We start from the raw sequence: 27792 nt of genomic DNA, 5'->3' as shown, positions 1-27792 counted from the left end.
CTGCTTATTAGTCCCCTACCGACGAAGTCGAAGGGGACTTTAGGTTTGCACTCCGTCTGTCTGTCTGTCTGTCCATCCTTCATTCCAGCAAATCAGTTTTCCACACTTTTTAACAGGTAGGGGACTATGTATTGTCATGCAATACTCTCAGAATGCTTGTTTATTTTAACAAATATCATGAATATTTGAAAGAAAGTAATGGTTTTTTTGTCAAGTACAATATTTTGTAAAAGTAAACTTCTATGCTAATTAAGTGAAAGATCTAGTTGATCTATATTAGAAAAGATATTTGAACCATGACTTCCAGTTTATAGTATTGATTATTATCATTTTAATGTTATGTAACTATATAAACCACTTTAAAACATGAATTTTAATGTGATTTAAGTATATTAATGTAGTCATTATGTGATATACCTATTATGGTAATGATAACAATGAACCATTTCTATTTTAGCACATTTGATGTAACTTCCAGATTTCCTAAGCTACAAGAATGTGCACATTTCCACTATGATTTTGTTGAACTAGGCAAAATTAAGGTAAGATATTTCAAACAATTATTTTATTCATTTTTTCTAAATACTGGATAAGTTTTTGAAACCAGTAATTCTTTATTTCTATGCTGCGCCTAGGATAGTACGGGGCATTATGTTTTCCAGTTTGTGCTTCCTTTAGTCTGTTAATCCGTCTTGTATCAGGTTAAAGTTTTTGTTTATTATGATTTGAACTTTTAAATATATGCCAAATTAGGTTTTTGACCAAGGTATCTATGTATGGAGAATTCCGTTAAAGAACCCTCATATGCAGGTGACCCAGTGCAAAAGGAAGAGTTCTTCCCTTATCACACACCCTATTTTCGGTTCAAAATTTCAGCTTTTCACATCAACCAAATTTGCAGAACCTTTTATTTTATTCAGTGTTCAATTTGTTTTCTCCATGATTATGCATGAAATTTTGCCACTGGACATTAAGCAAACAATAATCAATCAACCACAGGATTTAAATTAGACAAATAAGCATAAGCTGAATGAAGCTTGTCTCCACATCTTATTGTCAATGTAATTTTTATGAATATTCTTTGATGTATGTTAACTAAAAATTTTGAGACAGGTATTAATTGGCTTAGGGAATTATCTGATGTTTGTATAACTTATTTTTGATGTTCTGATAAATATTTTGCAATGCTTGTATTGTTTGATTAAAAAAAATAATTATTGCGTGGTTTGAGATCAATGCTATATCTAAATGTCACTGCCTTTATCCATATTTAATTATTCCGATATGAAATACTCCATATTTCTGAGTGATTAAGCTTCAGAGAAAGTTAGCATATAATTGATCCCTTTTAGTGTATCACATTTAAAACAATTTGAGAATAAAAACCAAAAGTAATAAATCATTTCCTAATAATTACATTTGAAATATCAGTAATGATCTCAATCAAATATATGTATTGAGAACAAAAATCTAAAGTTACATATATATATCAAAGTACTGAAGTACTGAACATCGGATGACCACAAGTTCTTGAGGATGGTCAAAAGCACTTGTCTCAGAAAAAAACAACATATCTCTTTACCTGAAACTGAGGTTAATGTACAGAGATATATTTTTTTCTGAGACAAGTTCGTGTGTGGATGATGAATAAATGACAGGAAATTCAACTTCACCGTAATAACTATTATATTGTAGTGATACAAATCAGTATACATGGTGGACACTTTTCTGTAAAAATTCGATTTTTCTAAGATTGGATACGAGTAGGCATTCATATTTTCCCGCAAAAACAATTACAGAGTTACCGGTCCTCGCAAAAAGTTCTCTGAGATATTCTTCCGCATGCTTTAACACAATTTTTCGGTACGTCTGCATTGATATTATCAATGATTTTTTACTTATATATATATATCTAACTACAAAACATTTTCATATTATTAATTTATGTTGTAAACAAAAATATTTTTATCAGTATTCATTGAAGAGATGTATTTATATCAAACGATAAGGAATGTTATTTTGCATTCGTTTATGTGCGCATATTTACCATGTTTATAGATCGGTTACAAACCCAAAACTAATTTACATAATGGAAATCTAGGCGATAGCAATACATCTGAATGACCCCAAGGTCATCGCGATGTAAAAATCAATATTTAATGTTTGTATAAATCAAAATAATGATACTTATAAACTCTTAATTACTTTTTACTTTATAATTGGATGTTTCATTTTGTAGTTTTATTTGGGTGTAAAAACATTGACCATAGCACATTATACATGATGTGCATACACACTTTATACTAAAAACGTGTGTGGACAACCCTTTAACATGTTTAAGACTACAAAACATTCAACTCTAAAATAAAAATAGTTCAAGAGTTAAAAGTATCATTATATGCAAGAAACTTGGTTAGTATGTGTAAGCCAGACCTTAGTTACCAATTATCAGTTTATATATTGAACCATAATGATACTACTGTCAATATGTTTATGAAAAAAAAATTCATGCTTATACTGTCAGGCTATAAGCTGTCAGTTCATACTGGGACTAATACATTTTCTGTTAGACCCAGGTTTTTTAATTACCGGTAAGCTAAACATTAGCTAGCAACACAAAAGCAGTACAAAATAGCCTTGAATAAACCAAAACCAGGTCATTAAACCAGTTCCCAATGAGAAAAAAGAAAAAGACACTTAAATTAAATTTGCCCTTTTTTCTCTTTTGTTTTGTTGACATTAGAATAATAATCATCTTTAAATCTAAATATCTCTATTATTTTTTCCAGGTATGTTTATGTGATGAGGAGCAGGAGAACTATCGACACAATGGAGAAGATTATATGGAGAGAACATTTCTTATCAAAGTATTGTCTAACCAGAAGTCTTGGAATGTCCGTCGTACCTATAAAAACTTTCGTCTGCTGGACAGACAATTACATAAATGTATATTTGATAGGAAGTTTAGTCAGCTTGGTGACCTCAGTCAGCAGGAGGAAGGATCCAGAACATACGAGGTCAGATTTTAAACATTGTACTTCTTTTAAAACCAGTATGACAGGTTGTGAGATTAATCTCTGGTCGAGTTAATCCAAGGACTTTAAAATTGGTATTTGCTGCTGTTCTGCTACGTATGTTGTATTTAAAAGAGTAATTGCAAAGATTGGTAGGCTGGAAATCATATTAATATGTCCAGGTAGGATGACATATCTTCCTGCAAACTGTTGCCTTGTAAACTAGCATAATATCGGCCTAAGTATGTCAGTCTAGTACAAATTATGAATCATATTTATATCCAATCAGCAATTTCTCTTACCAATATGCATGAAACATTTGCCTCTTGACATTAGCTACCAGTCCATCTGTCCTTTAAAACCCTTAAAAAAAAGACTTGCCTTACATTTTGTCATTAATTAGGGTATAACTTGCCTTACATTTTGTCATTAATTAGGGTATAAGTGTAGACGCTGAAAACATTTCTTTTCTTTTTTTTCTTGTCCTAAAAGTTCATTGAAGGTCACCAGTAAGTGAACAACTAATAATTTGTTTTCTAGTCATACAAACACAAATAAAAACTATCTTTACAATTAAAAAGGAAACTAGTTGGAATCTTAAAAATCATTTGTTCATTCCTTGAGTATGCCTGTTTTTCTTATTTATATATACCGGTACAAGGGATAAACAAATCATAGAACGTCATTCAAACAATTGTTTTGTATTCTTCTGAAAGATTTTTGTCGAGCCTTCGACTTTAGTCGAAAAAGCGAGACATAGTGATCCTACATTCCGTCGGCGTCGTCGTTGTCGTCGTTGGCGTCCACAAATATTCACTCTGTGGTTAAAGTTTTTGAAATTTTAATAACTTTCTTAAACTATCCTGGATTTCTACCAAACTTGGACAGAAGCTTGTTTATGATCATAAGATAGTATCCAGAAGTAAATTTTGTAAAAATAAAATTCCTGTTTTTCCGTATTTTACTTGTAAATGGACTTAGTTTTTCTGCCAGGAAACATTACATTCACTCTGTGGTTAAAGTTTTTAAAATTTTAATAACTTTCTTAAACTATCCTGGATTTGTACCAAACTTGGACAGAAGCTTGTTTATGATCATAAGATAGTATCCAGAAGTAAATTTGTTAAAAAAAAAATTTCATTTTTTCCGTATTTTACTTATAAATGGACTTAGTTTTTCTGCCAGGAAACAATACATTCACTCTGTGGTTAAAGTTTTTAAAATTTTAATAACTTTCTTAAACTATCCTGGATTTGTACCAAACTTGGACAGAAGCTTGTTAATGATCATAAGATAGTATCCAGAAGTAAATTTAAAAAAAAAAATTTCATTTTTTCCGTATTTTACTTATAAATGGACTTAGTTTTTCTGCCAGGAAACAATACATTCACTCTGTGGTTAAAGTTTTTAAAATTTTAATAACTTTCTTAAACTATCCTGGATTTGTACCAAATTTGGACAGAAGCTTGTTTATGATCAAAAGCTAGTATCTAGAAGGAAATTTTGTTAAAATTTGTACCTGTTTATCTGTATTTTACTTATAAATGGACTTAGTTTTTCTTCCAGTTAACATTAAATACAGTCTGCAGTTAAAGTTTTTAAAACATTTATTAGATTCATAAACTATCCTGGATTTATACCAAACTTTGACAGAAGCTTCTTACAATCAAAAGATAGTATAGTATCTAAAGGAATATTTTTATTGATTTTTTTCCTCATTTTTGTTGAGCCTGCGATTAACAGCAAAAGTAGGCGAGACACTGGGTTCCGTGGAACCCTAACGAATTTTTAATACTAGGGTTGAAGGGGGCTTGTTGCATGATTGTTTGGTACAGTTGTGGAAACCTTGTTTGAATAAGATATTTCAGTTTCTGATCATGACATCTAATTATAATTCTCCTTCCATGTTATATTTATACTTAAAAAATGTATTACAATGAATTTGAAATTCAAACAGAAGGATTAACAACGGTACTGTAATATACATTTTTTGTTTATTTCAAACCTTCAAAAAGTTTATAAATTTAACTTCAAAAATATTAACTTTGTCCATAACTGAGATTTGAAGTGTAGTCACATGGTTCATTTTTCTGATTATCAACCCTGTTCAAGATACATTAAATTGTGAACTTGTTTATTACAGCAAATAATGAAAATGGAACCTTTTAATTTCTACAGCACACGAATACTATGATTTTATGATGAAAGTATACCCCTACAAATATCTGTCTCCCCTCCACCCTGCAAAAAGGCAAAAAAAAAACCCAACAGCTAAAAATAATCCACTATTAGAAAACCACATAATCACACTTTTAAATGAAATAACTTTGATGTCTAGATCCTACAAAACTGATAGTATGGAACATTTGAACTTAATTCATTAACATGTTGTCACAATTACTATATTTATTTTACTGTTACAGGAGATGGAGACAGAACTTAGTAGCTACTTACAAAGATTTTCTAACATTGCCAATAGTATGTTGAATTGTGGTACCATTCTAAATTGGTTTGAGGTGAGTTCAACATAGATTTACCAAAAAATTAAATTGAAGAAAAGTCTTTGGATAGATGTACATAAGGCAACAAGTTAATAAAAACCAGTTAAAATATGGTACAGTACCATATTCCTGAAAATGTTCACTACTGTTGCTATCTTCTTAACTTCTGGAAAGTTGATGATACAGAAATTTGAATTGGTTTGAGATTGGTTTAAAGATTGAAAAGTATTGTGTATTATGACCATTGGACTTTTTAGATACTGTTGATTCATAAATTTTTGTTTGCATATATTATTACAATTTTAGAATATCTGTAACGGTAAAAAATAGGGCGCTTATTTTTGCAAAACCTGTCCTGTCGCAATTTTCACAATAATAAAAACATTGCAAAAAATAATCTAAATTTAGAGTACTGGTATTAAATAAGATGCTATTGATCACCATAAGGCAATGAAATAGTCAAGATTATCTGTTTCTATCGAAAAATATTTAATGTCGATGAATTTTAATTTTATGTAATTTTGTGTTGATAGTTGGATAACCGTGGTAACAGACTTCTTGCTATAGATGACTCTGGAATAAATACTCCAGCAATAGCTGCAGCACATGCTGTGAAGAGATATACTGCTCAGGCTGTTGATGAAATCTCTCTAGAGGTAAATTTTTCATTTATACTAAAATTGATAATATGGTCACTAAAAGGACCAACAACTCTCTTGACCAATCTTATTAGTTAAAGTACTAGTCATGAACATTTTAAAATAACTTACAATCAATATTTATTGTAGGAATTTTTTATGAAAAAAAGTTGTAGGATTTATAAATTTAGATGAGCCCTGAATAGCTTACGGGACTAAGTAGTTCATCTACAATGATAATGCATAAAACTAAATGTTGAAATGTAAACTAGCCAACCACATTGAGGCAGTCAAATTTAGATTTCTTACAAGTTATTAAAACATGTGAAAGTATTGACACCCTTCAACACTGGTTAGCTGTAAATTAGAAAAATATGTACTCAATCAGATGTAGACTATATTTATGTATATCTTGCAGATAAAACTTTTGAAAACTAATAAAAGTTCTATTAAATTTTTCTCCTGTGTTTAGGTTGGAGATATAGTATCTGTGATAGATATGCCTGCTGCTGAGGATACAATATGGTGGAGAGGAAAACGGGGATTTGAGGTAAAATTTAATATTTTATCTTTGTTGTCTATTGAATTTATAATTTTTGTATGAATAAATGAGAAATTTTTTGAGCACTATTGTATCATAAATATGAATAAAAACAATGTGTGGGATAAACAATGAGACAGAAACCCAACAAAGGAAAAAATTAATATAAATATTTATAGGTCACAATATGATCATATGCTCATACCATCACTTTGAGTTGTTTACAGGAGGTCATTACAATCACTAAGACATTACCAACTCGCATACTTTCTACATAGCCTTAAAAAAAATGTAAAATTTATTAAAGTTCAAAGTATGTTAAAAGAAAGTGGTATAAATGATAAATCAGTTAATTACACATTTATACTCCTTTCCAGGTCGGATTTTTTCCGAGTGAATGTGTTGAGTTGATTGGAGACAAAGTTCCGTCATCAGTAGAGAACAGAATTCCACTCAATAGTAGGCGACCCTGTATGCATGGTTTGATAACTAACATATTAATGCCTTCTTGTGTGTTGAATTGAGTCTGAACTAAACTCTGTGTTCCTAAAATATTAAGATATATTATTGTATACAATGCTCTTGTTTCTATGATTTTCATATGTGAGTAGGTTGAGCTATCTGCAAGTGAAGTACAAAGAGTTATATTATACTTTGAAGGGGGAAGGGACTTTTCTGTATGTCAGTTATTTCTTGTCTCTCTATGCATAATATTGAGACCTTTAGAAGATATATTTAACTTATTATTTCAAAAATAATTAGTTTTATATTAAGAACAAGTATGAAAAGTAAAGTCAATCATCACAGCATTATTTTTACTTTGCCTAATTTGAATTTTGTGAAAAGTTACAATTTTGATTTTTCATGTAAAAAGAAAATATGAACAAAAGGAGATATTGGGTATATGTCAATGAAGGTCAATTAAGGGCAATGTTCAAAATAAGTTTGAGTTAAATTGATATTCCTGAATGTGACATTTTTAAATAGTTTAATTGGAAATATTGGCATCTGTATAATTTACATTAATATTCCAGCTGTTGTATTTAACTAATGTGCACGCTATAAGTTACTGATGTATTTTGGTGCATCCTATGATTGATTGTTTATTAAATCTGTATGACTTTATTGATTACTTGTGAATCATGATATTTTGATGTATCAGTATGACTAACTGCATCCAACAAACTGTATAAATAACATCTTTTTGATTTGTTCAAACTATTCTGAGGTCATGTTCAATTTTAGTTGATTAGTTTTTGCATGAAATATTTAATAAATTAAATACTTCTAAAAAGAGTAGTCAATATATAGATATTAGTAATAGCTTGAGTAACATGTTTACATGACTGCAACAAGCATGGGTCCCATTAAATTATTTTAGTAATAGTTAATTAGAAAAATTAGGCAGTAGTCACCTACCTTATTGGTGAAGAGATCATGTCTTACAGGAGGGGTATATGCTTTGAAGTACTATTACAAAGATTTTACTCTACATTGAATCACATTATGTCAAGTTATATTGGTAATTAACATGTATTTGAATAAGGGCAGAGGGAAATACCATGCTTTTACATTTTGTGTTTATCATATGCCTCATAAATCCTGTATAAAATTGAATATTTAGATCATCAAATAACTAAGGTTTTTGTAGATTAAAGTATAAGGATTTCTTACTGACTATTTATGTTGTTATATTGCAGTGGTAAGAAAGCATGGAAAGTTCTTGTCCTTCCTTCGAATGTTCTTCACTACGAGACCAGCCAGGAACCAGTTGAAACAAACAGGGATTGTAAAGGAACGGGTATTTGGTTGTGATCTAGGAGAACATTTGCTGAACTCTGGACATGATGGTAAATTAAGTACCGATATTATATTTGGTTAAAAAAAAAATTTATGTTCAATAATTGCTTACCTCAACTGAGCAGGACCTTTTCCCACGCTTATGTGGAAAAGAAAGAATATGGTGTATTAATTCTTGACACAAAATCCTTTTGAGCAAATGGTGACATAAATTACCAACAATGTCGCCCTAAAATGCAGACACAATACAAACTTTAAGAAAAACAATAGGGCTTATCAAGATACACATTAGATAACTTGGCAGGAAAGAGTATGAAAAGGGCAAATAATTTTATGGACTGCATGCTATTTTGATAAACAAACTGGTCTAAAGAGAAAAATGTTGTAATTAAACAATTAAAGTTTGTCTTCTATTAAAAAATCTCTGTTGATATGAATAGAATATGTAGTAAAAAACTTCCATTAATATATTTCTATGTCAATATCCTGGCTGATTCTGGACAAGAGTTTGATTTTATGTAAATCATATTGTGAAGAATGATTTTAAAGCAATTGACTGAGCTTTTATATTTATTGAATAACATGGTAATCATATACTATTTATTTTAGTGCCTTTAGTATTAAAGAGTTGTTCAGAAGTTATAGAAGAGCATGGTATAGTAGATGGTATATACAGACTCTCTGGTATCACATCTAATATACAGAAACTGAGGTAAGTCATAGAAGAGCATGGTATAGTAGATGGTATATACAGACTCTCTGGTATCACATCTAATATACAGAAACTTAGGTAAGTCATAGAAGAGCATGGTATAGTAGATGGTATATACAGACTCTCTGGTATCACATCTAATATACAGAAACTGAGGTAAGTCATAGAAGAGCATGGTATAGTAGATGGTATATACAGACTCTCTGGTATCACATCTAATATACAGAAACTGAGGTAAGTCATAGAAGAGCATGGTATAGTAGATGGTATATACAGACTCTCTGGTATCACATCTAATATACAGAAACTTAGGTAACATTTGTGATTGATTGTTAGTTAACTAATGAAAGCATAGAGGCCAAATTATCAGACATTCATATGGAAAACTTTGATAGAGGTGATATTCCTATTTAAAATGAAAATATGGCATATAGACAGAAAATTATTTTGTATGTAGACTGAGGTTATTGATAAGTTTAGTAGATTTCATTACTGTCAGTCATTTTATCAATTTTTATTTCAGCTTTTTATCCTTTCTTACTTTATCAAATTACAGTTTCTCTATGATCATAAAGATATTTGAAAATTGCAAGATTTCAGGAATAGCCAGTTATTAAAGTTAGGAGATCTATGAAAAAATATCATAAACATAATATACATTTACATATAGGTAAAACAATGATAAAACAGATTTTTTTTCCATCTTAAGAAGCAGAAAATTTTCAGCAGTCCTCAATTTCTGATTCTATTTTTCAGACTAGCATTTGATGAAGATAGAGTTCCAGATTTAAGGGCAGATATTTATTTACAAGATATACACAGTATTAGTTCGTTACTTAAGATGTATTTTCGAGAATTGCCAAATCCTTTGTTAACCTATCAGCTTTATGATAAATTTGCAGTAAGTATCTCCAAACAATTTATGTTAACATAATTTAATACATATGAATACAGAAAAAATTTCTAGGGATATAAAGTATTACACTATACTAAGCAAAAAAAATTAAAATGATTGAATATCATGTATACTGTTCTAGAAATTTTTGTAGTTTTGAAGGTATCAAATTTTAAAATGAACTTGTGCAACAAAGCAGATCTCGTTCAGCTATAAACTTTTGATGTCTTCCAAGTTGAATTTCTGGGAGATTGTGATATTTTCTCTGTGGTGTTCTTAAAATTTTGTTTGCTTAGATATGCAAAAACAATGCTACACCAGTAAACCAAACTTAAATAGCAAGCACAAATCAACCCATTGAATGTGTTAATGGCTCAAAAAGGAATATATTGAAGTAAAAATATATATAAAAAACTAAAAGTAGATTGTTTAGTTTCTAACGTAAAGCATAACATCAGAAAAAACACCATATTAAAACAAGACTTCAAATAACTGTTTCATTCAGTTTTTACCTTGAACATGTTGTTCTTGAAACATGCTTTCCTTCCCTAAGTTCTTGTGCAGTGATATTCAAGTGATAACATCATTTAATTCTTTTTTATTTTAGGAAGCAGTTAGAGATGAAGATAATAAGTTATGGAAGATCCATGATGTTGTACAACAGTTACCTCCCCCTCATTACAGGTATTATTTTGACGAGATTCTACATAGGTCATTGAAAGAATAACAAAATGTCCATCAAAATTAATGTTGTACAACAGTTACCTCCCCCTCATAACAGGTATTATTTGGACGAGTTTCTGCATAGGTCATTGAAACAATAACAAAATGTCCATCAAAATTAATGTGGTACAACAGTTACCTCCCCCTCATAACAGGTATTATTTTGACGAGTTTCTGCATAGGTCATTGAAACAATAACAAAATGTCCATCAAAATGAAAGTCGTTCAACAGTTACCTCCCCCTCATAACAGGTATTATTTGACGAGTTTCTGTATATGTCATTGAAACAATAACAAAATGTCCATCAAAATTGATAGCAAATATCATTGATTACGATATTTGTTCTTGAATCTTATGTAGATTCTATTGTAATTTTAAGATTTTTATGCCCCCGCCGTAGTGGAGGGGGCATTAAGTTTTACCCTTGTCCGTCTGTTAGTCCGTACGTCCAAAAATTGGTTCTCTAACTTTAGTTTGCCTCAACCAAATGTTATGAAACTTATACACAATGCTTGTTAACACAAAACACAGGTCAAGTTTGAATTTGGGTGGCGTCACTTATGCCGTTCTAGAGTTATGCCCCTTTACAAATGGAAAAATTGCTGAATTTTTTGTTTCCGTTTTCTAACTTAAGTTTGCCTCAACCAAATGTTATGAAACTTATACACAATACTTATTACCACAAAACTCAGATCAAGTACAAATTTGGGAAGCGTCACTTTTACGGTTCTTGAGTTATGTCTCTTTATAACGTTATATGCAAGCAGGGGCATCATCTGTGTCCCATTGACACATTCCCCATTTATTTGTAATACATTCTTTATATCTTCTATAACAAGACAGATATTTCGAAAACAATGCTAATTTTTTTGTATTCATATTACATTCCAAAACTGTTATAACTGTACTGAGTTTTTAAGCCGTCGATTAGGATAACTGGCAGAAAATATTAATGTATTGCATTTTTTTCTCAAGTAAAGCAATAACAGTAATATCATGTTTATTTATATGAAATGCATACATATGTATATCACTGATACACTCGATAAAATGGTTTCATTTCACACTTTATATATTATTCCAGCAGGGTTTCCCCTGGGTCAATTATTTTTTTCGCCACCTCTTTCGCCAAATCAATATATTTTTGGCCACTTTATATTTTTTTCGCCAAGTAACATTAATATATTTTTCGTTTAAAATTTTCCATCTTTCTATCCCCCCTCCTCCCCCCCCCCCCCAAAAAAAAAAAAGAATAATAAAATGAGTCTCTTAAACTTATCTTTTAGTCTACATTGTAATGAATAAACACTAAACATTTACTTTTTAAAAGATACTGTAAAAATAGCAATATAGAAATCATCATTTTGACCTCTGGGAACACAAGATTCATCTTCAATTAGTTAATCGGATATATGATATATAGTTCCCTTCCTGTTGAAGGATAAAGACTACAGGCAGAGATTTTTCTTACTTTTGAACAAGTTTGGAACAACCCCCCAAATGTGAGATAACCTTAAATGAGGGACTGCCCCTCAGAAAAAGGGTCATTTTGCTGTTGTGGAAAGGTATTGAGGGGTTATTCCCAACCTGTTGAATATATTTCTTCATAACGACAGTTTTCTTTTCTGGACCATCGTCAATAAAAAACTATGCTTGAAACACAAGTAAATTATCTATATCAAAGTTGAAGGATAAAGTTTTAAAATAAAAGTCGGAGAATTTTCTTGCTTTCAACATTTTTCATCAGTTTTCCTTTCCGGACCATCGTTAAAAAAGGAAAGGAGATGTCAAAAGTTTGAATCATACACGTGCGTCTCAAGTTGTTTATAAATCCTTTATGTGACATGTGATGGACGCCATTTAACCATATCATTTAATATTTTTGTCAAACAATACAATCAACACCTTTATTAATTAATCCTTTGTTGCCTACAGCTATAAAATGCAATCAGCTGATTATTGATTTTCTGTCAAAATCTTAACAAGTTCAAGGTGACTTCCGAGTATTGTCTGATCAGGCAAAGGCCGAGAAACCCGAAAAAAATAAATAAACAAGATGGATGAAATAAAATCGTTATATATATTTCTTTCGCCAAATTCTTTCGCAAATGATGAATTTTAATCGCCACAATTATTATTTTTTTCGCAAAATGCGAAATTGGCGACCGCCAGCGGAAACCCTGTATTCCAGTAAATTTTAGACTTGAGAATGGAAACGGGGAATGTGTCAAAGAGACAACAACTGTCCAAAGAGCAGAAAACAGAATGCATATTACATTTTTTAATAGCCTATCTGTGTCGCTATAAAAATTATTGATTAATGATACTTTTGCGTTTATCAAGTCTATAAAAAAAAACACATGAAAATCAGGAATCTTATCACAAATCCTTTGTCCCAGAAACAGAAACAGAAATATTCTTGGCATGTAAACAGTAATGATTTCAAGTTAATGTGAAATACTAACCACATATCTATTATTTTTTCAGAACTTTGGAGTATTTAATGAGACATTTAGCAAAAGTTTCCACAAATGGAAATGACACTGGCATGCATTCCAAAAATTTAGCCATAGTATGGGCACCTAATCTTCTCAGGTAATTATTTATTTAATCAGAATAGTCAACAGATATAAAAAACCAACAGTAAATGAGTTTTAAAGCAGTGATTCCAAAGGTTCTGATATTGCTCAAGTTAGTATTCAGCCTATACAGGACCAAGCATTTTTTACTGGACAATTGATAGATAAAATGATTTTAAAACATGATATTTTGGTCCGTATGTAACTTCATTTCATTTCACTGGACAGAACCAAATTTAACTAGACTTTTGCCAATGTCTGACAGACCTTTTGAATGATTTTTATTCAGTGAAAATTGAAATCACCGTTATAACAATTAATTCTTTATGAAATTATTAGGTTGTTGTGAATTTTGATAATGTTAAGGAATATAATGAATTTTCAAAAGGATGATTTTCTTACACATGTAATGAGTTTTGTCTATTATCCTACCTCATCAGTGTGAGATATATGTGGCTTTCATATTTGTTTACAAAGGTAACAATGCTTGAAAATTATATTTTGCACTGATCTGTAAAGTTTTATACTTTTAATGAAAATAACAGAAAGACGTGAAATACTATCTGATTTAAAATATATTTACTGGGGACTGAAAGTAACATATCATGTTGATATATGCTATTGTTGTTGATTTTGTATCATTTGATTAAACAGGTCTAAAGAACTGGAATCAGGTGGAGGGGCAGCAGCTTTACAAGGTGTGGGGATCCAGGCCGTTGTTACAGAATGTCTCATTGTTTATGCTGATCTCATATTTAGTGATAAATTGCCATCTTATAGTTCTCCAGAGTTTACACGTAAATATCTCTTACATAACACATAAATTCTATAGCAAGTAGAATAAAGACTGGTATTATATACAGACAGTTTGCATATATTTTGTATGTTTTAAACTGCAATTTTTCATATGTAATTTATTTTTAGAATGATGTCTGAAGATGACTTTTTTTTTAAATCAAATGAAAATTTGAAGAGGAATACATTTTAAAAACCCAATGAATATATAATCAGAAACAAAATTTTACACATAATATTAACTGTTGGAATAAAGTTGCTTGCAAAAATAAGAACTGAGTATTTGACAAAAATACATTGATTAATGATAAGAATAGTATAAGTTAAGTAGATATACATACCCGTAACCAGTTTAAAAAGTAAGTTTCTCTTTCAGAGTCTCGAAAAAAACCAAGACCAAAGTCATTAGCCATTTCTACACCAACAAAACTTATTACATTAGAGGAAGCAAGGGAGAGAGCTTTGTCTGCAAGTCTCCGTCCTGCGCCACACAAGTATATAAATGTAGGCGGTGGTCCAGAAAAACTTCCATCGAAGTATCACACAGTTATAGACCTTCCTGGATACAAGTAAGACTAACTGATTAAAGGGTTGATCAATGTTTATTTGCTTGATGTCCATTGGCAGTTATGTCAATGTGTTTAAAGTTGATTAAATAGATTATTGTGCAGTCAAATCCTTTATGTATAGATGTTGATACATCTAAAAGATCATATTTGTAGAATAGAAAACAATCTGTTTCTGATGAACAAAATGTAAAAATTACCTTTTCTCACATTTTTAATACTTAGTCTACTAGATATGGACTGATAAGGATTTATTATGAAAATTAATAAAGCAAGATCTGCAATATACAGTATGACAACAACCCAACAGTACCATAAATCTAAAAATGCCTTTTTAAGGTCAAAGTTTTACAGTTTTTGACCTAACAATGACTTTTAATTTGTGTGTGGTGTTAAGTTAGGCTAAATTTGAAAATCTGGTGATTTTTTAAACACTGCTTAAGCAATAATCTTAGAATTTTGAATGCTGTGCTGAGATACTGTTTATAAATGCTATATATTATTATTGTTTTCTTTCAAATTCCTCTTATAATTCTTGATCATTACATAAAAATCACAAATCAACATTATTCTCATGTAAATCAGATGTTTACAATGTTACTAATGGTGCTCCATACATCAAAACCATAACTTCTTTTCATATGAAATATAATGATGGCATCACTGGTATGTGTTCTATGCAAAAATTAGTTTACTGTATTTATACGTAAAAGATTTGGCAAAAATAAGAGAAAAAACTAATCTAAAATTTTTGTATTTCAGGAAAAGAATGCCTCTTAGAGACAATACTACTTCAAACTTGAAGGGTAAAAAGTCACCAGGGAGTTGGCGGTCCATTTTCACAAGATCATCAGGGAGAGGAAGTATCAAACAAAAAGGAGGTAAAGGTAATACATAAACTGGGTTCCTAGTTCACTGTGCAAAAGTGGAACCAGATCACAATTCTTCTTGTACATTTCTTGCTGTTAGGAACATGGAACTGTGAAATGGAATTGTTTTCTCAAAAATTTGATATCAGTTTAAACAAAAATACAAATGAACAACTTATTTACTACTTGTAAAAATTGAATAGTATTCAATTGATTCATCTACATAATAGATTGTTTTTGGTCACTTTATCGTTTGTTTAAATGATTCTGATTCTTGGTCAGTATTTGATATGTTTGTTTATCACTTTGGCTGAGTTGCATTAGAAATCTAACTCAGGATCCAAGGTCAGACATAGAATATTGCCTACTTGTTCAGCAAAATATTGATGAAACTTCATTCAGTTTATTGTTTAAAATGAAAATAGCTTAAATATTGCACTTCAAACATGAACAAGTCTTCATCTACAACATTATCAAATAAAACAGATAGTTTTGATCTGAGTATATATATGATGTGTTATTAAAAAAAACATTTAATGAAATACATTTAACCTGGCTGAAAATACAAATAATAAAAACATAAGAGTTACATTTTACAGTATTATGAACACAAATATTTTGTTTAGCATTGATATTTTCATTCACTGAAAAATGATAATATATTTGCTGATATGAATATTATCAAATTATTTTACTTTTTTAGAAGATGTATTAATGGACCTGGAAAGGAAAGCCATCACTGAGGAAGATGTCCATAACTGGAAGCGAAGACGATTACGTGTAGCTAAAAGTGCTGAGTCTCTGATCAATCTACCAAACAGAGATCATAGACTTTCACGTCACTTTGATGATTTTCCTAGAATTAATTCTTGTTCAGGTAAACTCTTGATAATCTGGTTAATGAACACAATATTTTATGATGAATTTAAAATTAATTGGTTGTTTGGTTGATTGATTGATGGATTGATTTGGTCAAAATAGAATTTCAGTGAGTGATCTAAATGTATTCATCCCAAAAAAAAGTCAGTGAGTAATCTTTATGGCAGAAATGTCAATGTGATTGTATATATATATATATAGGCCAAAAAAAATGTTCTTGAGTGATTGATTAGGCCAAAATAGAATATCAGCGTGGGATTTGTTTTTCCAAATAGAATGTTGGTAATTTGGCCAAAATAGAATTTCAGTGAGTGATCCAAATGAATATGCCTAAAAAAAAAAATCAGTGAGTAATCTTTATGGCCGAAATGTCAATGTGATTGTATAGGCCAAAAAAAATGTTCTTGAGTGATTGATTAGGCCAAAATAGAATTTCAGCGTGGGATTTGTTTTTCCAAATAGAATGTTGGTAATTTGGCCAAAATAGAATTTCAGTGAGTGATCCAAATGAATACGCCCCAAAAAAAAAATCAGTGAGTAATCTTTATGGCCGAAATGTCAATGTGATTTTATAGGCCAAAAAAGAATGTTTGTGAGTGATTGATTAGGTCAAAAAAGAATGTCAATGTGGGATTTTTTGGCCAAATATTTGGCAAAAATAGAAAGTTGGTAATTTAGCCAAAAATAGAAAGTCAGTAAGAAATTTTTGGGCTGAATAGAATGTCAGCAAGTGATTTATTTGGTCAAAATAGAACGTCAGGTAATTTTTTATGATACCAAGTCTTTTAAATGTCTGATAGTCAGATATTTGAATTAACATGTAATTTTTAATTTTCCAGATGAAGAAATGTCTCCAAGGACCAAACACAAAAGATCTGCTTCCACAGAGTCACCTAGATGTTTAATGAATGATGAATATCCTAGCTTTATAGAACCTGGATCAAGAGAAGTCCCAATTGATGTAGAAATGATTGATGGTAATTATATGTGTTCTTGATTACTAAATGGACAGGTTGTAATTTGTGTGAACTAAACAAATGTCTTATTTTGACATACATTTCAATCCAGTTTAGACAAGTTGCAGTGTATCACATTGATTATATTCTCAGTTCATCAGTGTTCCTGTGACTCTTCTTCACAAAATATCATTCAAAAATGTATTGTGAAAAGAGCCACTGGTCAGATGAAAATCTGTTGTAAACACCTTATAATACTTAATTACTCTCTAACAGATATTCATGAATGTAACCTAAATAAATTTATCTGAATAAAAAAAAAACATCTTGATGTCTGGGGTGTAACAAAATTGTAAAAAGAAACTGAAAATATGATTTTTTTTTATTATTATTATACCCTTGATGGCATTTTATATTTGGTATAAATTTGAAGGTAAAATTTATAGTTTATTGAAGAAAAATATGTTTTGTTTCCATAATTATGCTGAGGATTAAAATAGAGTGCTTTTTAGCACAGGTTTGGAAAAAGAAAATACTTCCATGATGTGTATTGTTTCCAAAATTAAATGGGTCACAAAGTTCATTTTGTCCCTATTTTGATGCTACCAATGTGGAGGAAAAACCACTAGAGACAAAGAATTAGGGGAATTCAAGAAAAAAGAAAGTTTTTTAAATTGAAAAAAATATGTGTGATGTTCATTAACTTTACATTCTGACAAATGTACAATACTTATATTATCAGTTATATTTGATTTGATGAACTCCAACAGAGATGCTTTGATGCAAACTATTAACTATAAAAATGTGTTTTTGTACTTTAGATTCAAGTTCATCAATTGATAGTGGTATGGAGGCTAGAAAAGAACGGAAAACAGAAAGGAAACAATCATTTGTACGAGGAGAGGAAAAAAGAAAACCAACTCACCGTAGAACTCCATCAGGATCTTCTACACCAAGAAAAGAAAGAGAAATGCCACCACCCAAGGAAAAAAAGGTGGTAACGAAACCTATTGCCCAAAGTGAAAAATTACGTCGAAAAAATGAAAGTAATTTTGAAAAGGAAAATCGTGAGAAATTAGTGCAAAAAGTGGCAAAAAGTTTAAAAAATGAAGAAACAAAAGTGATTGGATCACGAAGTAGATTGGAATCAATAGGAGACAAAGAAAAGTTTGTCCTTCATGTTGAAGATGCAACTGTTTTTAATTCAACAAGTCCAAAAAGTTCAGACAATAAGCAGCGTTCTTCTGAGGAAAGGAAACTTCCGTTATCCCCTAGTGCGGAAAAACTTAAAGAAACAGCATCATCTAAAGTTAAACATTCGACAAAGCATGAAAAAGGGGGAAATAAAAAAGATATTCAGTCTATAGGTAATCTTCCAGAAAGTCCTGGAGCCAAACGTAAAAATTGGATGAACACTTCACCTGCCACATCACCTGATGAATCACCATCAGGATTTTATTCACCACACAAATCTGATTTTTCTGAATTGCTTTCAGATGATGAGAAATCAAAACATGCCAAAGAGTCACTGCCAAAGTTTCCCAATCTTCAGGACAATTTGAATGACACAGGACATACACGGTCAGATGTTTCTCCTGGTGGTTATGATAATCTAGATTCACCATTTTCTTCATCGGATTTTCAACATTTTGAGTCAAGGACCACATCAACATCCAAATCTGTAGTTTATAAGCAGCAATCTTATGAGGAGGAGGAGTATGATAATATTCATCCCCAGCCAAATTCTGTATCACCGCCATTCTCATCCAAAATGTCAAAATGTCTCAGTGTACCGTCAGACATTCAAAAATCTCTAGAAAATTTGACTTCAGGAAGTCAGACTGATTTATTATCATCAGTGACAATAAGTGAACTGTCAACATCAGTGGAAAGCTTCAGTGTAAGTCAAAGTGATGATACAGCTAAAGTGCAAAAGAAAGGTCGTAGAAGTGCTTCATTGGACAGTTTAAATGATACTGAATCCCCTTTGACACGAACGTTGAAGGAAATAAATGCTCAGATTGATAAAGCTTTTAAAAATGAATCTGACAAAGGAAAATTGAAAAAAGAAAATGTAGAACAAGGATCAATGAATGAAACATTTGATTTCTCTTCAAGTTCTGTCGATACAATTAAACGTCAGTCTAGTAGTAGTGATAATCTTGAATCTCATGTCTACACAGATAGACCTGGAGCAGAAATTCAGGTTGTTGAAACACCACAGCTAGTCAGAAAGGCTGTAAGACCAACACATATTGCACAAACAAAACTTGAAACTAATATTGATGGTGACTTATTAATTGAACATTCTAAAGAAGCATCAATTGGTATTCATCAAACAAGGACAGAAGCTTCAGAAAAGGTCCACTTTGGCCTATCTGAAGAAGATATGATTAATTTTGAAAGTTACAAAGCTGAAACTGGACATAAAATAGACATGTCTGAAGAGGATTTTGAATTTTTCACTAAACAGGCACGATCTAATCAATCTTCAAAACGTCACTCGACTGCCTCTAGTTTAGCTAGTCCAATGTCTGATATCAGTCCAAGTGAATATCGCCGGAAGATTGTAAGTCCATTGAGTGAAAGGACATCAAGATGGAAAAATACTGATAGGTCAGATGGCGAACATACAACACCTACTAACAGTCCTCCTATTGCTCAGAGACTTATAAATGTTCGGAGTCCTTCTCAAGAAAATGTCCAATATAGTCCCCACAGTCCATCAGCAATGCACAGACTAAATAAGATTTGTAGTCCTTTACAGGACGAAGTTTCTCATGGTAGTCCATCCATTTCTCATCGACAAAGCAAAGTAAGAACCCCATCACAGGAAGAACTTTATCATGGAAGTCCTATCACAAACAGACCAAGTAAAATACGCACCCCATCCCAAGAGGACTTATCTTATGCTAGTCCAATAGCACACAGACCAAATAAAATCAGAACCACACAAGACCCTACCAGTCCTTCATCAAGGAGATTTGTTCAAAATCCTATTTACACAGGACCTGCAAACACATCCCCAAAGAGTCCACCAGCTAAGCTTTTATTAAAAGATAATTTCTCTGATACCCAAAGACTAGAAACTGCAATTGATGAGACGTTATTTCAGAATGGGCATTCAGAAGGGAAAGAATCAGCAGAAAGAAATTTTGAAAAGTTATTATTTCAAACAAGTCAGATGGTTGATGGTGAAAATGCTGTAGTTCAAAGTCCAAGGTCACCTAGGCAGCAACCAAGATGGGAAGATTTAGCAGGATTGAATCAAGATTTTGTGTCTGTTCTTAAAAAAGATGGTCAGTCTCCAAAATCTCAAAAAATAGCAAGAATGCCTCCTCATGCAGCTCATCAGCATAGTATTGAAAGTCCTGATGAAGTGCCATTTGATAAAAAGTTGCAGGATTTGTCAAATTTTAATGAACAATGGAGAACTCAGCTAGCTCCCACAGGAGATGTTTGTCGGTTAGGTAGCCATGGAGAGAAATTGAATGAAATACAAAATTTAGAAACAAAAATTGAAATGGAAAGACCTTCTATTCAAAAATTGACAGAAAGAATAAATAAAAATTATGGATTTGAAGGTGAAAGAACACTAAGAAGGTCTTCAACTATAGCAGCAATGGAACGTCTTGAGGAATTTGAACCAAGAGTTCGACAACGAACTCCTGAATGTAGTACTGATCAACAGACTTTGACATTGGAGAAGCCAATGATAAAACGTTGTCAGACTGAATCAAATATACCACAGATTAAACACTGCACTGTCGTCACTCAAGACACTTCCAGCAATACATCTTCAAGTACTAATTCTGAACCAAGAAACATTGAATATGAACCAACTGACTTTGGTAAAGTGCTACGAACTAATTTTACTGACAAATCAAAAAGTGCTATAGACAAAAAAAGTGTTGCACAATCTGTAACAGGGGGAGTAACTCTTCCTCCTTCCTACCCTGTAATGGCAAGTAGCCAGACTAGTCATATAGGAGGTAAAATGGATGTACCTGCTCCTATGGAGACTGCTATTGATGGACCATACTTGAATGACCAGCAGATCATGGCAGAAGTCATGCCCTTTAATTCTGTGATAGATGACATTGATTTTAATGAAAGTTGTTTTGGCATTCCAACACACCAAAATTTGTCCAATGAGATGAGAGAGAAAATTCAGGAAAGATTAAAAGCAGAGCGTGAACAAAATAGTGGAAACATTCCAGAAACTTTCGAAACAATGCAAGATCCTTTTAGCAATACAAGAAGTCCTCCACAAAATGTCCACTTAATGGAAATAGAAACCCATTTCTCTGCTGATCCATATCAGTATCCAGTGGCAACAGTACATTTTCTGTCACAAGGTCCAATCATTCATGCTTCACCTCAGGTCATTCAAAAACTGGATAATTCTGAGGAAGCTGCTCAGAATGCCATAAATGCAGATTTAGAATTAAGCATGTCTCTCAAAAAAAATCCTGACAATCTACCGAGCCAAGGTCCAGGAATATTGGAAGCAGAAGTGGTGGGCGTGTCTCATCAGTTAGTTGCACCTCAACAGGAAACCAGCCGAAATACAGGGTTAGAAAACATGAGACTAGTGTCTCCATCTAGTGTACAAATGGAAATGAAAAAAGAAAAATCTGACTTACCAGAACTTGCTCCTCCTAGTCCAGAATATATAGAAGAATACAGAGATGTGGTCGTCAAACGTAAACTACCACTTCATCCAAAAACAAATAGTCCACCTACAGCTATTCCAAAATCATTCTCAAAACCACCATTACACAAATCCTACAGTGTTGATTATTATAAAACTGAGTGTGTGGTGATGGACTCTTGTGATGAAGACACAAGTGATGATGTTTTCGTTGATCACAATAAGATTAAAAGTAAATCTGATATTAAGGTTACAGTGCAGCATAATGTTAAACATCAAGACCCACATGAATTACAGAATATGCCATTGACATTCTTATCAGAGACTCCTAGTCGATCATCATTGGACGAATCTGCATTAGAAATGGCATCATCACGGCATGAGGATTTTCTTCCTGAAGAGGAAGATGACCAGTTTACTCAGTCACATCAATCCACAAAACTTCAGAGTTTGAAAGAAAAAATTGAAAATGACAATGCCAGTAGCAGTTCTGAAGTTACTAATTCAAATGTGTGTTTTAGACATGAAAATTATAACAGCGAAAGAATAAAACAGGCTAAATTTGGATTTACAAGTCAGAGGTCATATTCACAAACAGAGCAATACTCCAGTGATCTTTCTGATTCTGGTAATAATTCATTTTCTAGTCGTGTTTCTGGACAATTGTGGCAAATGCCAGGAAGTCGAAGAAGCATTTCCACTGATTTAGGATATGAGTTTCGTCCAAAGAAAATAGAAAAAGTAACAATAGGAATTACAAACTTTGGTAAGCCACCTAAACATCGCGGAAGCACCCGTGGGAGGGCTTCAAGCGAATCAGCAATGTCAGAAGCTGAAATGACAATAAGATTTAGTAGTGCTAGAACTTCTCCGAAAACGGTTGTGGATGGTTCACCGAAATCATTAAGAAATTCCCCTAAAGTGTTACGACCTGATGAATTTTCAAGAGGCAATAGATCTCCACAGAGCCAAAGAAATGTTGACGTATCTCTGAGATTTGTAAGACAGAAGTCAGAGGCAGGATCTCCAAAGAGTGTCAGACACGTTAGCTTTAGTGAAAATAGTGAAACAACACATGTTACTGTTACTTCCCCAACAATTGCTCAAAGTGAAACTGTTATCACTAGTGAATCACAAAATAGAATGAGTCAATCTTTAACGTTACCTATAAATGGCTCTGAAAATACAAGTTCACGGAAAGTCGAAAGAAGAGGAAGTATTAAAGAATTGATGCAATTTTTTGAAGAAAAAACTAGTAAAACAGAAGAAATGCAAGAAGAGCTTCTTGCAACTTCTCAATTAAGACATTGTCCCAGAGTGAGAAGTGAATCCCCAAATTATTGTCAAACAGAATCTCGTAGAAATGAAACATTTAGACATAGTTTAGAGATTCCTTCATCTAGTTCACATTTAGAAGGTCTGGTTAGACCACATCCAGTTAGACTTGGTCCAAAACCATTCTATGGTGCTAAGCAATGATGTTTATTTTTCATTAGCTCTCATTATTTTCTTTGATTGTCACTTTGTTATCATAGCAACTGACATCTAGTCAATTGACATCATTTTATTAATTCCAGTTTTTTTTTTTTCTTTTTTAAGACTTTTTAATTTTCTTTTTCTTTATTAAACTCTTCTACAGGAATGGCATTTATTTTACAGCTACTAATTATTCCTGCCAAAAAATATTTTGACTTTTTTTACTGTATTTTTACATACTATTTGATATATTAACTCCCTTAAATATTGATGATACAACTGTAGTTCAGTTTTGTGAAAAAGTTATTGAAAGACAACCTGTATAAAAAGTATGATCTTGAAAAGATATTTGATAATGACAATTTGAAATTATGTTTGATATTTTTTTACTTAAAAATAGATTTCATGGATTGTATATGTTATTCCAAAGATAGACAAACTATATAATGTTATAATGACCTCTGGGTAAAGTAACTTTTTGAAATCAGCAAATTACATTAGTTCTAGATATTATTCCATAGACAAGTTGTTATGGTGTTAGAATTAAGTTAATTCAATCAGTTATAGCCATCACAAACGTTAGTGCTTTAAGGCATCATTTATTTTTATACATACACAGTTGTTACTGTTATTTTATATGTGTGTGTGTGTGTTATATTTCTAGTCAACAGCTTGTTAAGTTAGTTTTCATATTGATGTGCCATTGATTTGTCATAACTAATTAACATTGAAAACATACATAACATTAATGTATATATTGTCAAAGTACATGTATATTATAAAATATTTATTTCAATATAAACAGGGTATATCAATACCTGTATTGTTCTGTGTCCTCCCACCTTTGTTGTCAACAATCGGTTTTAGCAGGTAGTATTTAAAAAAAAAGTAATCTCTGTTAATATTTACGAGAAAAAAAATCTTTATTTTAAAGAATTCCTTGTATAGACATGGTGATAAAATTCAATTATTTAAAAGCAAAAAAAAACAGGATATTCTTCCACATTAACCAAAAATATGTGTTACTTTCTGATTTTTACCAACTTTTTTATGTATTTTTCATAAGAAGGTCAAAATGATAGTCCTTTAGAATTTTCTATTGTCCAATGGCATTTAATTTATAAAGATAAAAATGTTTTTTAATTGTTCAGATAAAGTTATAAATAGAAAAGTAAGAAATCCTTCCCTATTCCAGATAAGTTGAAGACTTACAGTCATTTATAATTACTGCCATGCTTAATTTTTAGAATCTATGAGAGTAAGCTTAAGGGAGTTAACTAAGTAATTATTTGTTAAATTAAAAATAAGGTTTGTCTATGTAAGCCTGCTACTGTAGTAAAACTGTGTTGAAATGCACTTTCAGTTCCCCTAAAAATTGACTTTTTACAGTCTTTTTTAGTAATGAGCATATTAGCTTACATAGATTTGGTTAACACATACAAATAAATATACAATATTAGGTCAACGTCAGAAAATTATCAACTTTTTTGTATGAGGCTCATTAGGGGGAAAATAGGACTGATGCTAGGAATTTACCAACATAGTGCAGAAAGCTTTTTCTTATTACCCAACTAACATTAAAAACATTGTCTTATAAAATATTTTATAACATTTGAGCATGCTTTTTATTGTAAGAATGTCAGAAAATATTTATTTCAACAGCAAACCTTAGTAAACATGCTGGTTGGTAATTATTAGGATAAATGTAAGGTCATTTTTTTTAACAAATTGTATAACTCATATATGTAGAATTAAAGGCTTCCACTTTTTGCATTTTGCATCTAATAATTACTATAAGTGTGTTGAGAAATCTAAAATGACCTGGTACTAGAACTAAGGAAACTTTTTACACTGAAATTGACCTAAACTCACGAGCCATGAATGTTGGTAAGGAAATAGGTGAAAAATGATTATCCTCCCCAGTAGGTCTGAAGAGATTATGCAATAACTTAAAGGTTCATTCACTTTGAGAAGAGATAAATCTTGAATGTATGGAGCTTGTTAAATGATTTATTTTAATAATCACAAGAAACCTTGGAATTCCATACTGCCAATGAAATAAATATGCAAATTCCCTAATTTTCTAAAAAAAAAATTGTCCTATTTAATACTGTATTGCATTTTAAAATATTGAACATGACCATGAACTTAAAAAGAACTGTTGAATTTTAAGCTTGAAGTTTCATTCAACAAAATTTTCATCACAGTTACAAAATTCCTTTTTAAAGAATACTTTATTATTATTTGTAGTAAAACTACATGTAGTTTGGTCATGATGGTAAAGCATGCATTTCCATGACAATAAGAGTCAAATTTTTAAATATGTCATTTTCACATTGCTCAGATTTTCTTGTTATGATAGTAAGTAAAATGATAGAATTTTTTTTTAATCAAAACGGCTTATTCTACTTAAGTATGACAATAACAGTAATTAAATTTTAAATTTCACCTTACTGCCGATTCATTTATTTTGTGGAATCAATTTTCATGGATTGAGGAAAAAATGTATTTTCATGGATATTTGATTTCGTTGTTTTGTCAAAGTCCACATAATGACCTATGAAAAATAAATCCTTTGTTGAACATTCAGATACTGTAAATTCAGAAATTATTGCAAAATAATGCGACAGGGTTATAATCGCAATAATTTAAACTTGCATTTTGAAATTTTTTATATGAATTAAACAGGATTTTTCTCAATATCGCAAAAATTAAAATCGCATTTTAGTCTAAAATGACAAAATCGCAATAATAATTGCACGCAATAATTTCTGAATTTACAGTATGTTGTTGACATATTCTCAAGAAATAGATGAAAATTAGTATCCCAAGAATATTAATGAATCAACAGTAGTTCTAATAATGATTTTTGTTTCTCTGTTCTCGTGTTGTGTTGTTGTTAGACCAGTAAATGTTATGAATGTGCCAGTGATATGGAATCTTTCTGTGCAATATGTATCTTTGTACATTCTTTTATTTATAAGCAGTATGAAATTCATCTTAAAAATCATAATTACCGGTAGTTGTGATCATAGATGCAGTTTCTGTGACCAAAACCAATTATAATGTGATCATGTATGCAGTTTGTATGAATGTTGTGAATTTTTTTTAAATATTAACAGGTTTATTTAATTCAATCTCTTAGCTGATTAAAAGAAGTCTACTCAGTAAAACAGTTGCTAAAAACTTTTTATAATTACACTACAAAGGTCATTTATCCTTTTCAAGTGAATTTCTATTTGTAATTTAGTAAGAAATTTCTCTTGCAGGGATTACTTAATATTGTCCCGTCCGATTTTTGTTTGAGGGTTGCAGTTGTCTAGTTAACTTTTCGCTTTTTTCAGGAAAATAGTCTAAATGAAAATAGAATAGGTTTCTTATTTGAATTCTTCAAAATATTTCAAATAGTATAAAATTCAAGTTGAATATATGACTTGGTGATCTAGATATTATCCAATTTTTGTGATGCCACATTTTTTGTATCTGATAATGTAAAATTTACTTTAGAAGCTTTAGAGTTATCTCCCTTGTTTAATTTCAAGAGTATGTTATCTTTGTCCTATTGAATTTCTTTTACCAAATGTTTCTACAATTTCTCATTTCTATATTTCTGAAAATACTTTCGCCTAGTAATTGACAACTGCAACTTTCAAAAAGATTGTGATTTTGATAATATTTTTGAAATTCCTTCCAAACTGGTATGTAAGTAAGAATAACATTATCACAATGTAATCAATGATTTATAGCATAATATTTATTTCTGTCATATGTTTATAAAACATAATCATTGTTTTCTGTGAAGTAATACATCTCAGTAAACTTTGTACTAAAGTCATTTATGTCTTTTTCTTAGTTTTAGCCCACTGCACTATAACCAGACAACAATCAATGTCTGTAAATGCCTTTATAGCTGACAATACTGTATGGGTGTTACTCATTGTTGAAGGCCCTACAGTGACCTATTGTTGATTACATCCATATCATTTGGACTCTGATGGATAGTTGACTCAAAGGCAATTATAGCACTTCTCCTTATTATGCAACCGCTGTTGCGGAGGGGGCATTAAGTTTTACCCTTGTCCGTACGTCCCTCCGTACATCCCAAAATTGGTTTCTGTTCTCTTAACTTTAGTTTGCCTCAACCAAATGTTATGAAACTTATACACAATACTTATTACCACAAAACACAGATC

At 31.2% G+C, this 27792-nt stretch overlaps 1 protein-coding gene across 4 annotated transcripts in view; it reads left to right on the top strand.

The window, feature by feature from the left end:
* LOC127701544 (uncharacterized) overlaps positions 1 to 27432 on the top strand; it is an 81539-nt gene extending 54107 nt beyond the window's left edge. For all 4 annotated transcript variants that reach the window (XM_052205457.1, XM_052205454.1, XM_052205455.1 and 1 more), the window contains 17 exons: positions 458 to 542; positions 2790 to 3017; positions 5438 to 5530; positions 6049 to 6171; positions 6626 to 6703; positions 7072 to 7165; positions 8395 to 8544; positions 9104 to 9206; positions 9963 to 10107; positions 10709 to 10785; positions 13313 to 13420; positions 14059 to 14201; positions 14576 to 14768; positions 15528 to 15652; positions 16338 to 16511; positions 17353 to 17490; positions 18291 to 27432. In XM_052205457.1, the coding sequence (XP_052061417.1) occupies positions 458 to 542; positions 2790 to 3017; positions 5438 to 5530; positions 6049 to 6171; positions 6626 to 6703; positions 7072 to 7165; positions 8395 to 8544; positions 9104 to 9206; positions 9963 to 10107; positions 10709 to 10785; positions 13313 to 13420; positions 14059 to 14201; positions 14576 to 14768; positions 15528 to 15652; positions 16338 to 16511; positions 17353 to 17490; positions 18291 to 23602 (7369 nt within the window). In that variant the 3' untranslated portion in view covers positions 23603 to 27432. The remainder of the gene's footprint in view (positions 1 to 457; positions 543 to 2789; positions 3018 to 5437; positions 5531 to 6048; positions 6172 to 6625; positions 6704 to 7071; positions 7166 to 8394; positions 8545 to 9103; positions 9207 to 9962; positions 10108 to 10708; positions 10786 to 13312; positions 13421 to 14058; positions 14202 to 14575; positions 14769 to 15527; positions 15653 to 16337; positions 16512 to 17352; positions 17491 to 18290) is intronic.
* Positions 27433 to 27792: the final 360 nt, after the last annotated feature.

Source organism: Mytilus californianus, unplaced genomic scaffold (assembly GCF_021869535.1).
Source record: "Mytilus californianus isolate M0D057914Y unplaced genomic scaffold, xbMytCali1.0.p SCAF_5, whole genome shotgun sequence".
Lineage (NCBI taxonomy): Eukaryota > Metazoa > Mollusca > Bivalvia > Mytilida > Mytilidae > Mytilus > Mytilus californianus.
The sequence above is the reverse complement of the archived record's forward strand: the minus strand, read 5'-3'. Positions and strand labels throughout refer to the sequence as shown.